This window comes from Protopterus annectens, chromosome 3.part1 (assembly GCF_019279795.1).
Source record: "Protopterus annectens isolate FY-2018-M chromosome 3.part1, PAN1.0, whole genome shotgun sequence".
NCBI classification, from domain to species: Eukaryota; Metazoa; Chordata; order Ceratodontiformes; family Protopteridae; genus Protopterus; species Protopterus annectens.
This window is the reverse complement of record NC_056732.1, coordinates 1,561,455,882-1,561,473,034: the sequence shown is the minus strand read 5'-3', so window position 1 is coordinate 1,561,473,034 and position 17,153 is coordinate 1,561,455,882. Positions and strand designations below refer to the sequence as shown.

At 38.4% G+C, this 17,153-nt stretch overlaps 1 protein-coding gene across 1 annotated transcript in view; it reads left to right on the top strand.

Annotated features, from left to right (window-relative positions):
* Window positions 1–17,153, top strand: part of LOC122797804 (SCO-spondin-like) — a 4,708,783-nt gene that overhangs the window by 3,322,577 nt on the left and 1,369,053 nt on the right. Inside the window, exon 75 of the mRNA XM_044066325.1 lies at window positions 1,732–1,932. Within this exon, the coding sequence (XP_043922260.1) occupies window positions 1,732–1,932 (201 nt within the window). The remainder of the gene's footprint in view (window positions 1–1,731; window positions 1,933–17,153) is intronic.

Genomic DNA, 17,153 nt, shown 5'->3' with positions numbered 1-17,153 from the left:
AAGGCCATGTAGTTATATGAGATCGAGGTAGTGGGAGTTCGAGCACTAGCCTTTATGAGCAAGTGTCAAGGAGAAGGTGTGTTGTGAGCATCTATCTCATGAACACTTGTAGTAAACCTATTTTGTTTTACCTTTCCTATTAGAGTGAATTACACTGTAACCTGGGTGAAGTAATTACTAATCGCTGGTTTCTGGCTTTAGCCAAATTTCAGTTATGGAGAGGATGTCTGGGGAGTAGTCAAAAATCCATGTATGTAGGTCTGTGATTTTATTGCACATATTTCTTAGACTACTGTTGAGAAGTTTTAGAGGAGGTTTTCTGTGTGGTTTGTAAAGTGAACAGATTAACTTGTTTCTTGGACCAAAATTAGGGTGAATGTCCCCACACAGAAGCATACCTCTCAACTGTACAGATTTTTGGAGAATGTCCAGATTTTTGCCTGATATTTTTGTTCTATTCCTCATAAAATTTGTAGTTTTCTGGAAAACCATTGATGATTGAAGTAACTAAATAATACTCCATGTCCTTAAGAAAATACATAATAATTAAAAACTGTTATATTAGCAACTTTCTAAGTTTATAGACGCAATATTTAAAATCCACCCCTAGTTTTGGGCCTTTGTCCTCCCATTATTTCTGTCTTTGCCTAGATTTCTTGCACTGAGAGGTTGAGAGGTATGCACATAAGTATAGTGCATGATGGGGGTAAATGTCTGTATTTCGCTTGTGATTGTGGTTCTGTGTGAAATAGTTTCACGTAGGTAACCTTTTAAAAGTGAATATTGGTGTAGTTGTATAGGGTAGAGGATTTTGTCACTGTGTAGTCATAGATGTTTTGTATAAATGTAAAGGATTATGTAGATAAGAGAAAGTTGGGATGAAGGAGAAAGGAGTAAGATATTAGGTTTAAGAGAGATGGCAGTGTGGTAGTAATTAATAGATTTAATAACCATTTTGTTTATTGGAATAGTTGTTCTATGAGAACAGAATTGATTATGTGCAGTTACTGAAAAAGAGTGACGGAACGTATGGTAGAGCACATTTGTAGGTTTCCCTTGTACAGAATGCTATACATCTTTCTTTGTTAGTGTGTGCTGAGAATATTGAGTGTGTGTTGTTGTGATGAGGTAGTCTGATGTGGCTTTGTAGTTTTTTAGTGTAGGGCAAAATAAGTAAAGAAGGGCTGGGAATGCTTTGTAATGAAATATGCCTCTAGGGTGCCTGGAGAATAGGGGTGGGAAAGTAATTACACCTCCAGTGTGTGTTAGTAAGAGTCAATCAGTCTCTACAAGCACAGAACATCTGATTCACTGACCTAGGATTTAGATCAGGTAAGTAAAGCCAAACATGAGCTGTTTATCACAAAAAATATTTAAGTATCACATAGTAAATGTACAGTAAATGCTGCTTTCCACAAAAGTTATGTAAAAAGGAATTCCAGCACACAGAGCCACATGCTGCAGAACTCAGCAAATGTAAATTGTCAGTGGATATGGGGCTTGACTTGTAGAGAACAGAACACTTATGTACCCTGCAACTGGGAAGCAGATTTTAACAAATGTTTACCTATAAAGAAAAAACATTTAACTTGATAAATGGAGCATGTGTAAGTTTCTCTCAGGTATGGCTGCTGTGCTGCTAACAACTTTTCACATGAACATTCTAGCAGTTTTAGGCTATCTTTTGCAAGTGAGCTTTGTTCGTTAACAACTTTATTTCCTTCTCTTAAGTGTCTGGCAGATGGTGTGAGTGGTCCAACTGGACTCCATGCACAAAGACATGTGGTTCTGAAATGGTAACAAGATACCGGACCTGCTCTTGTCCAAGTCCTCAGAATGGTGGCGCAACCTGTGAAGGTGAACAGCAAAAATATGGAGAAATCACAGCACAACTGGAGAAGAAAGAATGCCCATGGATATCATTCTGTCCTGGTAAGATATTAATGAACAATATGCACAATTAACACTGCACTGTTATATATAGCTATATGCCCTTCACTTACAGTCCCTTCAGCTTATTAAGTTCAAGCAACTGGCTGGCAAACACTGGTTTCAGTGGTATTTCATTGCTTATCAAGTTTTTAATGCTAAGCTTAATATTTCACTGGAAATCTGCCTCTTCCAGTCAATTGTAGAATAAAGAATCAGGCACTTTTATATTCCAGATTTCTCCTTTTGTATTCATCATTTTATTCCCTTTCAAAATGAAATTAAACAACTTTAGTGTTTACAAATTACTTTTTCATAGTTTAAGACATGTATAGTACAATTGCAATACAACATTCAGATAAGCTCATTTTCTGAAAAAGGCAGGATTTATGTCACAGTCAGAAAATAGCTATTTCAACAGAAAAACAGTTTATAGAATGTCAGTGGTAACAGTGTACATAGTTTGGTGTACTAACTAGTAATCTGTAAAATGTGAAATTACTGGGTGTCAGAATATTGTGCTTTGAACACGGTATATTCCTTCATTCTACTAGAAAAAGATGAGTTCAGTGGTTCCTAATGTAATATCCATCCACACAAATTGTACTAAACGTTTTACAGAAATTCTTAGTTTTTGATAGATTATGGAAGCCTGTGCTATTATAGGTTCATAGGTAGGTACTAGACTATTGGCCCAAGGGCCTACGTAAGCCTACCCAACAAGATTCCCTGGCTTATGCCACCCAAGAAAGTTATTTTCCTGTGCCACTGTCGAGCAGAGACACAGAAGTGATCCCCGGGATGTATTTCCTATTTCCTATCCACTCATCAAGATTTTTCTTGAAGAGTGCTAATGAAGAACTTTGCTTGACATAGATGGTTAGCCTGTCCCAGAGTATGGGAAGTCTCTGGGACAGGAATCTATCCCTCCAACATGTCCTGTTTATTGTGGTGACAAGGTTTAGGTCCCTAGAGCGTGTAGCTCGGAGGGATTGGGATTTCTTTAGGTGTAGCATGTCCAACAGCTCTGGGTTTGACATAGCTTTATATGTTAGGCAGAGACCACCTCAGAGTAGGTGATATGCTACAGAGTAAAGCTGGAGTTTTTTGAGATGGTCAGTGTAGGGCATTTGTTTGAGGCCAGTAATCCTCTTTGTGAGGTACTTCTGTGGCCTTTCCAACTGCTGCAGATGTCTTGTGAGATACATTCCAAAAGGTGCATTGTACTCTATAATGTGTCTAATGAGTGTCGAGTAGAGGGGAACAATGACCTCTTTTTTACTGGATGAGAACCCTTTTGTGATGAGGTGTGCCACGTAGAAGGACTTCCTGACTACTGTGGTGACGTGACTATCAAAGGAGAGACTACTGTCCACCTGGGTCCCAAGGTCTCTTATCACACATTTGGTGTTAAGTAGATTGCTGCCTATGTGGTAGTTCATGGGTACAGAGTTTTTACCAAAGGGATGACACTGCACTTTTTGGCATTGAGCTTGAGGCCATGGCTCTGACACCAGGCATCTGTCACAGCGAGGCCCTTCTGTAGGATGTCCACATCATTTGGGGACTTGACTATGGCTCCTAGTTTGCAGTCATCTGCGAACTTCATTAGCCAGAGGCCTTCTGTGTTAGCCTGTACTTCAAAGAAGTAGATACCAAACAGGAGAGGTCCCAGGACGGAACCCTGTGGTACTCCACTTAATGCCTATGTGGTAGTTCATGGGTACAGAGTTTTTACCAAAGGGATGACACTGCACTTTTTGGCATTGAGCTTGAGGCCATGGCTCTGACACCAGGCATCTGTCACAGCGAGGCTCTTCTGTAGGATGTCCACATCATTTGGGGACATGACTATGGCTCCTAGTTTGCAGTCATCTGCGAACTTCATTAGTCAGAGGCCTTCTGTGTTAGCCTGTACTTCAGAGAAGTAGATACCAAACAGGAGAGGTCCCAGGACGGAACCCTGTGGTACTCCACTTGTCACTGCTTTGAGGTCAAATTTGGAGTCTGCAACTTTTACAGTGTGGGTTCTGTCAGTAAGCCAGTTAGCAACCCATCTTGTGACGTAGGGATTTATACCTAGTTTAGTGAGTTTAGCTATAATTCCAGAATGGGGGATGGTGTCGAAAGCCTTGGTGAGGTCAAGATAGGCTGTGTGAACCACCTTACCCTCATCTACAGCTTTGGTGACTGCCTCAAAGAAGTCGATCAGGTTCAGGAGGCGTGATCTTCATCTTAACATACGTAGCATGTGCAATAAAATCCCTCATGTTCATGCCCTTCTTGATGTCCACCGATTTGATATCCTTTGCTTATCAGAAACATGGCTAAAACCCTCAATAAAAGACAATGAAATCACCCCTCCAGGCTATAGTATTATTCAGTTAGATTGCACATCCAAAAAAGGAGGAGGAGTAGCAATTCTCTATAAAGCACACATACAACTTAGCACTGTAAATCTTAACCTATCTTTAGACTTCAGCGCTGAAATAGTTATCTCAAAATTCCAGCTTAACAAACATAAAGCCATAAACATTATCTGCGTCTATCTTCCCCCAGGCAACAACATCGGTACACTTGAACACATACTTAACTGGCTTTCTTCTCATCTCCCACAAGAAACCATAGTCCTAGGAGACTTTAACATTGATTGGAATTCATGCAGCAGTACAAACCCTACCAACCACATTAACCTTTATGGTTTCTCACAAGCTATTAATTCCCCCACCAGAATTAACAAACTGAACAATAAAGAAAGCACCTTGGATTGGATTCTGAATAATAGTCCTCACCAAACTTACATAGCAGGAACACTCCCAGATGATTTTAGTGACCACCTGCTTACATACATAATCAGACATAAAACCAACCCAACCTTCCCTAACACTATTAGAACAGTTCGCACCAAAAAGCATTTTAACCCTAAGCTTTTCCAAATAGAACTTAAACAATGTAATTGATCACCATTAAGATCCCTTCCAATTAACAAAGCAGTTGAATACTTCAACTCTACATTCCTAACAATCCTGGACCATCACGCCCCAATACGCTGTACAAGAAATAAAGCTAAACCTGCTCCTTGACTCTCAAACAAAACCAGGCAACTAATCATTCAGAGAAACAAATCCTGGGCTAAATGGCGAACTACTAAGAACTCTACAGATCATCTAACCTTCAAACAGCAAAGAAATAATACAAAAAAAGCCATCCTACTTGACAAAAAGAACTACTATCTCCAACTACAACAATCCTCCCTCAAGGAACCTCTGAAGTTTTGGTCTACTATTAATAAACTTCTTTATCCAGGTGTAACTACTACTACCATCCCCTCAGGCGCTAATCCTGAAAATTCAACTGAAACAGCTAATGCCTTTAATTCTTTCTTTACCAATACTATCCAAACTCTGGCTAGCCATCTATCCCCTGATATCTCAAAACTACAAACTCCCACCTCCAAGGCACCCCCAGTATTCAAGTTAGAACCAGTGCCCACATCATATATTTGCTCCCTTCTCCAAAAGCTAAAAGCAACTACCCCCTCAGCTGACAAACTCCCAGCTGAATTCCCGCAAATAGCATCTAAAGCCATAGCTTATCCCATCTCCATATTGATAAACAGAACCATAAATGAAGGTATTATCCCATCCATCTGGAAAATTTCTCATATTATCCCACTACTCAAAGGTGGTAGCTCTAACGAAATGTCCAACTTTCGTCCCATAGCACTGCTCTCCCCACTTGCAAAAATAATGGAAAAGTGTGTCCACAAACAGCTAATGAACCATCTTCTCCATCACAACCTACTAGCAAACTGTCAACACAGATTTAGACCTTTCCACAGTACCTCTTCTGCCTTGCTTTCCTTCACAAACTGTATCAACGAAAACCGTAACAAAAATATCCTCTCCTCAGCAGTCTTTGTCGATTTATCAAAAGCTTTCGACATGGTTAATCACCAAATCCTTCTTCACATCCTAAAGTCCTACTCACTAAATCCACTATCCATGAACTGGTTCACATCCTATCTAGAAAACAGACAGCAGGCTGTACTCTGGCAAAATACACTATCGAATCATCTGCCCATCACATTAGGTGTTCCACAAGGCTCTATATTAGGTTCTCTCTTGTTTTCCATTTACATCAATGACCTCCACTTAGCCATTCCACTCTCCACATGTATTCAATATGCAGACGACTCTACTATTGTCTGCGCAGCCACCTCTCAGGCTGAACTTCAGTCTCATACACAAAAAGCTTTCAATACAGTAGAACATTGGTTCTCTAACCGCTGCCTCCTACTAAACCTGAAAAAAACTAAACTTTTACTCTTTACACCAACCCAAAAGACTACCCCTGTACACTTCACTCTCACATCTAATAATGGCACCCTTATTTCTCCTGATCTAACCACTAAACTCTTAGGAATCACAATTGACAATAATCTCAACTTTGATACCCACATAAATGCCACAGTAAAATCAGTTAACAGAAAATTAGGATCCCTCTATAGAATAAAACCTTATCTTACACCACTAGCTAGGTCCGCTATAGCTAGAACTCATTTACTCTCAACCCTTCTTTATTGCCTTTCTCATTTACACTAACCTCTCTAAAAAGAACCTTCACAAACTAGCTATATCCTATAATAACATTGCCAGGTTCGCTACAAGCTCCCCTTTTAGAACTCATCACTGTCTAAATCTGAAACAACTAGGCTGGTTAGAATTTCTGAATCAGATACAATTTCAGCAACTTACAATAACATACAAGGCCCTTTATCAACCCCATAATACTCCCATACTCTCTAGCTTCATTATACCATATAGCTATCTCAAAAATTTACGCTCCTCAAACAAAATGCTTATGAATATTACTAAATCTAAAAACTTAGCAGGTGATTCCTTGTTCTCTAACTCTGTCGGAAAAGTATGGAATCAATTACCACCTGACCTTACATCTCAGACCTCTATCCCACTTTTTAAAAGAAATCTAAAGCTATACTTCAATAACCACTGGTTATGCTCCTGTTCTAACCCTGACTAACATTTTCTTGACTCTGATCTTTTACCTTTCTCCTATTATAAACCTTCTTAAAATACTTCTATATCCTTTTCTCTCACATAGAAATAAATTGTTACTACTATACTATAACCTACTTAGTATACTACCCTTTTAAGACTTGTTTCTAGTAAGAGTAGCTTTAAAAAAAAAAACCCTATGCTAAAATTATTGCTGTATAAAACTGCTTTTATGGTATAATTATTGCTGTATAAAACTGTTTTTATGTTATTCTCTATTAAATTGTATGTTTTTCCCTGGAGCTTTTCTCCCCGGGCCTCTACTGAAAATGGACATATATCCAGTTAGACTAGCCCGGTCAACAAATGTAAAATAAATAAATAAAATGATCTAAATTTCACAAACCCGAACTGGGTGGGATCCAGAGTTTGGAGGTTACCAATGTCTTTGTTTATGAGTTCCATGATGATACGTTCCATGGCCTTGCAGACCAGGCTCGTCAGGCTAATAGGTCGATAGTTCCCGGGATCAGTGGTGGCTCCCCCTTTGTGGAGTGGGATAACTGTTGCTGTGTGCCATTCAGTGGGCACAAAGCCTGACACGAGGCTATTATTGAACATGGTGCTTAAGTGGGGAGTCAGTTTGTTCTGAAGTTCGTGTAAAACGCAGCCAGGGATGTTGTCTGGTCCCATGGATGCTGTGTTTTTGGCTTTAGAGAGTGCAGCTTTTACCTGTGTAGTTGTGATTACAGGGACTCTGCATTCTTCCTGTATAGATATGGGCCTTTTAGGGGGTGAGGGGGGAGTAAAGTTAGCACTGAACCTATCTGCCAGGATGTTGGCAATATCAGTTGGTTCTGTAATTTTCATGCCGTTGTGCTGTAACTCAGAGCAGATCTGGGTGTTGCCATCGAGATTCTTGACATAGCTATAGAATGCTTTGTGGTTGTCCTTAGAATTAGTGGTGATTTTGTTTTCGTAGCTAGCTTTGGAGGATATTGTAAGGGATCTCAGCTTCTTACTGAGGCTGACCAGGGAGCACCTCCACTCATGGGATTTTACTGTCTTTTGCAACAGTTTCTTCCTTCTGTTGTACAGTTTGTTTATGGCAGGGGACCACCAGATTGGCTTCCTTTTTTCGGAGGATAGTGTCTTGGTTTTGTTTGGGATAGCACGATCCATGCTCTCGTGTAAGTGCTTATAGAGTGCATTTGTGTAGGATTCAGCAGTTGTAACTGTATTGTCCATCTGCATGTGTGTCATGAAGTTCACCACTTCTATCTTAAGAAGCATGAAGTTGGCTTTGGAGAATTTTTTTACCGTGGTTTCCTTAATGGGGGGTGGGGGCAGGATGTGGATATCATGGGTGATTAGCTTATGATCGGATTGGATCAACAAGGAGTTGACTTCGGGTGTGGAGCACCGGTCACTCATGTTGGTAATGACTAGGTCTAGGATATTGTTGCCCCTGGTGGGGGTGTGGATAAGTTGATCCAGGGCATTGGAGTTTATGAATTCCAGAAAGCGTTGAGCTCAGAAGTTGGTACACGAGTAGTTTTCTCAGTTAATGGTGGAGTAGTTGAAGTCGCCCATTATTAGGGTGTTTGGTTGAACCCTAATATTTTCCAGTACATCAAGAAAAGAGGAGTGGGAATCCTGGGGCATGGTGGGGGATCTGTAGCAAGCTACAATTTGGATTGCAGTTTTGCCCAGAGTTAGTTGCACTTGGATAACCTCGGATGCAATATGCTGAGCAACTAGCCTGGAGGTATGGATATCCTTAATGAATATGGACACACCTCTGCGTTTGGTGTTTCGGTCCAGGTTACATGGCCGAAAAGTGTGGTATGTGTTATAGCCTGGTAGTGCAGGGGTGCTCTCTGGAACATTGAACCAGGTCTCAGTCACTGCACAGATATCGATGTTCTCCATTTTAAGGAGTGCCTCGAGTGAGTGCATTTTGAGATTTAGACTTCTAGCATTGAGTAGCATTACTCTCAGTTTTTGCTTGCCTGTTCCTGTTACGGTGGTGAATTTGTCATTGAACCTTGCCTAAAAAAGGCACTATAGGGGCAGCCTCCAGAATCCCAGGGGTGACAGGTGCAGGCCATCTGTGGCAAAGCATCATGGTCTGTTGACCATGTCATCCCAAGCAGACAGAGACTGGTTCCCCTTAGAATGACACCAGAAGCTTAGCCAATTGTTGAAGTCAAGTCATTTTGTCCTTGTACTGCGGTATCATTCTGGGCTTTGGCAGAATTCTACTCAGGGCTAGGGTCATATCTGCCTGGGCTACAAGATCGGAGAGCACTTCCATGTCTCTTTTCATGTAGTCCAGGGAGGTATGTCTCAGGTCATTCACACCAACATGGACAATGACAGAGTCATATTTGTACTTGTTGTGGAGTGACCTGAGTGCATGGGTTATGTGGCGTATTCTGGCACCCGACAGCAGCTGACAGCAACCTTCTCCTTGTTTAGCTTGGTGAGTGGGACATCAGTGTGCCTGACTATAGAGTCATCTATGACTAGTGTGTTGGGTACGTTGTTTTGCCTTATTGGCTGTGGTTGAGTGGCACATTGAGTCTGTAGGCTATGTGTCATTTGGGTTGTGTTGGGGGATGGAGGTTGCTTGCGTTTCTGCTTTGGAGGTCTCTGTTGCTTAGACAGATTATTATTGAGAGCCTCCGCGAATGTTTTTGTGTTACTATGTGTGGATTTTGGTGGTGTAGATTTAGTGAGCTAACTTCAACACGAACACAAAAAACAAGTACAAAGTAACTCCACAGATGAAAAAACTCAGTCCAGGAATCACGAATATGTTGCAACCAGAAATAAGTTAAATTGTTAAATAACTTTAATAAATAAATAAGAAACAGAAAATTGATCAAGCGCTTTCGCCTGGTTCCTACCAGGCTTTATCAAGATATTAAACAGTCGAAAACAAAGCCATTTTATATCATCGTACATTAATCATGTGACCACTTAATTCACCACACGTACCATTAATTGTAATAATTAAATATTTAAAAATTTAAAATGCTTGTAGTCTCTATAAAACTAATATTGCTACAAAACTTATTATTTTAAAATCTATCTAGATGTCTTAATTAATTCATGTGTATCAAAAATAAATCATATAACAATAGATATAGATCAATACATTGCGTAAACATCTGATCATAAGTATAATCTGTTAAAAAAACATAAATTAAGATACAAACGTTAAAAAAATATATATATATATGTATGCTTTGTATATTCTTAATGTGAATCCTTGTAGTGAAGACACATTTCAGGTTAAAAGTTGATACAATGAAATCGAAATTCTTCATCGGCTAACTGTAGATTAACCACCTAGTGTCCAAAAATAAGTATTTTACTTGTTCACAACTTCTCTCTGTTTAGTTTTAATACACTTGCTATACTGGTACTATCATTTAGACCTGGGGATCTTGTTGCATTTAGTTTTAATTGCCATAAAAGTTCTTTATGTTCCAGACGGGTCTCCCAATCACCTCCTCTAGGATCCTGGGTGACTTGGTCTAGAACAAGGAATTTCAAATGCATGTTACTACATTGCATTGAGTGTTTGAAAAAAGCATTAGTGTCTTTCTTCTTGCTAATTTCGTATAAATGCTCATAGATCCTTTTTCTTAGTGGCCTCTCGGTCTTGCCAACATAAAAACTGTAACATTCCATGCAAACAATGAGGTAAACCACCCCTTTTGATGCACAGTTATAATAACTTCGTATATTAACCTTGAAGTTCCTGGAGGGAATGTATAAACTATTACTATTGTATATATAAGGACACTGATTGCATGCACCACATTTAAAGGTGCCTACCTTGTTGGAGAAATATGAATACTTTTTGTTGTTATTCCTGTTTTCCAATAAACCCTTTAAATTAATGTCTCTTTTTCTTGTAAATCCGGGCTTAGCAGGTATGATTTTGTTGATGTCCTCCTGTAGTGTCAACACTGGCCAATATGTCAGAATAGTCATTTCAACTTGTTGCGAATCCCTAGTGTATGTGTACATAAAGTTGTTGTGTAATGATTGTTGTTCAGCATCGTGTGAGTGTTCTAATACTCTACCTTTACCAAGTAATTGTGGATATTTTGATTCCCTATTACTCAAAACCTCCTTTGCTAAATTATCCACCAAGTGGGCTGGGTAACCTCTCTCCAAAAAGAGTTTTTTTAAAAAATCAACTTCTTTAAGAAATAGATCATGGGTACTTGTCATCCTGGATGCACGAATGAGTTGTCCTTTTATTATGCCTTTTTTCTGATAAAAAGGATGGCCACTATCAAAATGCAGAAATGTGTTGGAAAAAGTCGTCTTTCTGTATATTTGAGATTGAAAAAGGTTATTAACGTGGTCTTTAAATAAAAGAACATCCAAATAGTGTAGGGAATTTTCACTAACGTTGTGTGTGAAAGCTAAAAAACCTGTAGTAGAATTAATGTAAGTAATAAAATTTGAGAAACTGTCCATGTCACCATCCCATAGTATACAAATGTCATCCAGGTAGCGTTTATAATAAGTAATATGTTCAGCCCAACTCGATGAAAATATGTATTTATTTTCCCAATAATATAATACTATATTCGCGTATGTCGAGGCACATGGAGCACCCATCGCTACACCTTTCTTTTGTCTAAATACCTCTCCATTAAAATAAATGAAGTTGTTTTCAAGAACTGCTTCCATAAACTCCACAAGTAACTTAACCGTGTTGTTACTTAATTCAGATTGTGTGGTCAAGATTTCATTAAACCAATCTAATCCTATGGAGTGAGGAATACTGGGAAATAACTCTATAATATCTATGGTTGCCATTAATATCTTTGGGTTGTACAAACTTTGCTGAGCATCATTAAGAAATTCCCAGGAGTCTTTACAAATAGATTTTAAAGTTGAAACAAATTTTTTCAGTGTCTGGTCAATAAATTTCCCTAGAGGCTCTGTGATACTGCCAGCTCCTGCTACTATGGGTCTGAACTTCAAAGGGTTCAGTCCTTTGTGAACTTTTGGAATCCCAAAGATTACCGGGATCCTAGGTTTTGAGACATGCAAGTAGTTGTGTCACTTTTCATTAATAGCACCCTGCATCAAGTGGTCCATTAACATGAAGTTGATCTTAGAGTACGCTATGTTCACCTCGTTCCTAGAAACTGATTCATAGGTAACCACATCCTGTAACATATTATGAATATGTGTCTCATATGCCCAATTATACATTAAGACAACACCCCCACCCTTGTCAGGTTTCATTACCCTGATACTTTCTTCTTTGAGTAAATTGGTTAGTTGATATAAGTGAAAATCAAAATTATTAGGTGGTTGATTTGAACCAAGTGGATATTTCTTTCTTAGGTCCATCTCCACTAATTCCTCAAAAATTCTTAAAGTAGGATGGGTGGGGGGGTTGAAAGTACTACTCCTTGTTTTGTATGGTTAGTTAAAGTTTGTCCTTTAAAAAATAGTGGAAGATTCAGTCTCCTGATGAACAATTTAAATTCTACTAGCGTTTTAGATAAATCCATGGTGCGCAGGGGAACAAATTGAAAACCTCTGGTAAACAACTCAAAAAAGTCAGGGGTTAATATAGTATCTGTAAAGTTGTAAATAGTAAAACTATCCTTAGTTACCACTTTGTAGTTACCACTAGGCGAATCTCTGTTAAAATTGTCCCAATCTACTGAACAGACTCCATTAGAATCAATTACCTGCGTGACCTGTTCCAACTCTGTTGGTAAAATGTTGTATTCCTGCCCCCTGGTCTACCCTGGGGAAATTGAAAAACCTGATGTTGGTTTTTATTATCTTTTTGAGCAAGTCGTTCACTTCTCCTGGGTGGGTCTGCTAATGGGGTATTGATGTTGTCAGTATTTTCAGAAATATCAGTCCTCTCCTCGCCATTGGTAATATTATGTTTGAATTTTCCTGGTAAGGGGTAAGCCCTCCCATCCCTATATTCAATCAGGTCACGCTCTAACTTCCTTATCTTGCGACTAACTATCTTTACACAGTGCTGATCTACTTTGTTAAAAACATTGTCATAACATTTTTTAATACTAGAAAAGTTCTTGTCTTTAACAATGTTGTCATTTAACACTGTCAGTTCGTTCAACAGAGAGTTAGCTTTGATTTCATAATCTTGAATCATAAGATCCAGCATTTCCAAACCAGTTTTATCAAACAGCTCTACCAACTTCGTGTATAAGGTGGAGCCCAGCACAGCGTTATTTGGAAACTTAAAACAACGTAATCCTTTTGGGATACGTTGCACTCAAACGCATTCTCTCAGATAATCTATCTCCAGTTGCGTATTTTTATAAGCGTATAATTTATCGTTTAGTTTGTCAAAATCAAGTTCCATACAGTTATTGTGTTTTTGAGAACTCAAAACAGTACCTTGCTTAAAAGAAAATTGCTGCTCAGTCCATGCATGGAAGTTGAAATCCTTACGTTGGCCACCATGCCCGTTTATCCAGCTCGATTGGGCTCTAGCTTGTTGTTCCTGAAGATCGGTTCCGACCAATAAAATCTCGTCAGGAGGTGTCGCTCTTAACACGCCGTTTGGCTCCTTAGGTAGTGGTGACGTATGCTTCTTGTTCAACCCTTGTTGTTGGTTACCAGGTAACGAGGGAGTACAGCTAATGTTACGTGAATTTAACAAATTATTCATTTGAGTTAATAGCGTTAAAACTTGATTAAATTCTCCGCGTGTAACTGGAGCATCTTCTGGTTCATTGCAGAATAAATGGTCTAAATACCTCTCCATTAAAATAAATGAAGTTGTTTTCAAGAACTGCTTCCATAAACTCCACAAGTAACTTAACCGTGTTGTTACTTAATTCAGATTGTGTGGTCAAGATTTCATTAAACCAATCTAATCCTATGGAGTGAGGAATACTGGGAAATAACTCTATAATATCTATGGTTGCCATTAATATCTTTGGGTTGTACAAACTTTGCTGAGCATCATTAAGAAATTCCCAGGAGTCTTTACAAATAGATTTTAAAGTTGAAACTAATTTTTTCAGTGTCTGGTCAATAAATTTCCCTAGAGGCTCTGTGATACTGCCAGCTCCTGCTACTATGGGTCTGAACTTCAAAGGGTTCAGTCCTTTGTGAACTTTTGGAATCCCAAAGATTACCGGGATCCTAGGTTTTGAGACATGCAAGTAGTTGTGTCACTTTTCATTAATAGCACCCTGCATCAAGTGGTCCATTAACATGAAGTTGATCTTAGAGTACGCTATGTTCACCTCATTCCTAGAAACTGATTCATAGGTAACCACATCCTGTAACATATTATGAATATGTGTCTCATATGCCCAATTATACATTAAGACAACACCCCCACCCTTGTCAGGTTTCATTACCCTGATACTTTCTTCTTTGAGTAAATTGGTTAGTTGATATAAGTGAAAATCAAAATTATTAGGTGGTTGATTTGAACCAAGTGGATATTTCTTTCTTAGGTCCATCTCCACTAATTCCTCAAAAATTCTTAAAGTAGGATGGGTGGGGGGGTTGAAAGTACTACTCCTTGTTTTGTATGGTTAGTTAAAGTTTGTCCTTTAAAAAATAGTGGAAGATTCAGTCTCCTGATGAACAATTTAAATTCTACTAGCGTTTTAGATAAATCCATGGTGCGCAGGGGAACAAATTGAAAACCTCTGGTAAACAACTCAAAAAAGTCAGGGGTTAATATAGTATCTGTAAAGTTGTAAATAGTAAAACTATCCTTAGTTACCACTTTGTAGTTACCACTAGGCGAATCTCTGTTAAAATTGTCCCAATCTACTGAACAGACTCCATTAGAATCAATTACCTGTGACCTGTTCCAACTCTGTTGGTAAAATGTTGTATTCCTGCCCCCTGGTCTACCCTGGGGAAATTGAAAAACCTGATGTTGGTTTTTATTATCTTTTTGAGCAAGTCGTTCACTTCTCCTGGGTGGGTCTGCTAATGGGGTATTGATGTTGTCAGTATTTTCAGAAATATCAGTCCTCTCCTCGCCATTGGTAATATTATGTTTGAATTTTCCTGGTAAGGGGTAAGCCCTCCCATCCCTATATTCAATCAGGTCACGCTCTAACTTCCTTATCTTGCGACTAACTATCTTTACACAGTGCTGATCTACTTTGTTAAAAACATTGTCATAACATTTTTTAATACTAGAAAAGTTCTTGTCTTTAACAATGTTGTCATTTAACACTGTCAGTTCGTTCAACAGAGAGTTAGCTTTGATTTCATAATCTTGAATCATAAGATCCAGCATTTCCAAACCAGTTTTATCAAACAGCTCTACCAACTTCGTGTATAAGGTGGAGCCCAGCACAGCGTTATTTGGAAACTTAAAACAACGTAATCCTTTTGGGATACGTTGCACTCAAACGCATTCTCTCAGATAATCTATCTCCAGTTGCATATTTTTATAAGCGTATAATTTATCGTTTAGTTTGTCAAAATCAAGTTCCATACAGTTATTGTGTTTTTGAGAACTCAAAACAGTACCTTGCTTAAAAGAAAATTGCTGCTCAGTCCATGCATGGAAGTTGAAATCCTTACGTTGGCCACCATGCCCGTTTATCCAGCTCGATTGGGCTCTAGCTTGTTGTTCCTGAAGATCGGTTCCGACCAATAAAATCTCGTCAGGAGGTGTCGCTCTTAACACACCGTTTGGCTCCTTAGGTAGTGGTGACGTATGCTTCTTGTTCAACCCTTGTTGTTGGTTACCAGGTAACGAGGGAGTACAGCTAATGTTACGTGAATTTAACAAATTATTCATTTGAGTTAATAGCGTTAAAACTTGATTAAATTCTCCGCGTGTAACTGGAGCATCTTCTGGTTCATTGCAGAATAAAATAGGTGTATTCAAAAAATAACCTGGTCCAAGTCCTAAGCCATGGAAAAATGAAACAAATCCAGCTAACTTCAACACGAACACAAAAACCAAGTACAAAGTAGCTCCACAGATGAAAAAACTCAGTCCAGGAATCACGAATATGTTGCAACCAGAAATAAGTTAAATTGTTAAATAGCTTTAATAAATAAATAAGAAACAGAAAATTGATCAAGCGCTTTCGCCTGGTTCCTACCAGGCTTTATCAAGATATTAAACAGTCGAAAACAAAGCCATTTTATATCATCGTACATTAATCATGTGACCACTTAATTCACCACACATACCATTAATTGTAATAATTAAATATTTAAAAATTTAAAATGCTTGTAGTCTCTATAAAACTAATATTGCTACAAAACTTATTATTTTAAAATCTGTCTAGATGCCTTAATTAATTCATGTGTATCAAAAATAAATCATATAACAATAGATATAGATCAATACATTGCGTAAACATCTGATCATAAGTATAATCTGCTAAAAAACATAAATTAAGATACAAATGTTAAATAAATATATATATATATATATGTATGCTTTGTGTATTCTTAATGTGAATCCTTGTAGTGAAGACACATTTCAGGTTAAAAGTTGATACAATGAAATCGAAATTCTTCACCGGCTAACTGTAGATTAACCACCTAGTTTTTTAAAAAATCAACTTCTTTAAGAAATAGATCATGGGTACTTGTCATCCTGGATGCACAAATGAGTTGTCCTTTTATTATGCCCTTTTTCTGATAAAAAGGATGGCCACTATCAAAATGCAGAAATGTGTTGGAAAAAGTCGTCTTTCTGTATATTTGAGATTGAAAAAGGTTATTAACGTGGTCTTTAAATAAAAGAACATCCAAATAGTGTAGGGAATTTTCACTAACGTTGTGTGTGAAAGCTAAAAAACCTGTAGTAGAATTAATGTAAGTAATAAAATTTGAGAAACTGTCCATGTCACCATCCCATAGTATACAAATGTTGCAACATATTCGTGATTCCTGGACTGAGTTTTTTCATCTGTAGATTTAGTGAGACTATGTGATGAGTGTGGTGTGGTGCAAATGTTTACCTTCTCCTCATGACTGTCAAGTTCAGTCTTGGTTGGAGAGAGCTTTACCTCCAGTTTGGCTAGATAAGTGCATCTCTCACAGGTTGTCGTGTTGGGTGGTAGGCGGAGAGGGTTGTCTGTGTACATGAGGCAATTTCTACAGTGCCTCAAGATGCCCAGATTCATCAGATAGACAGGAGAGAACACTGGGAGCTGACCCTTGGACATGCCTGAA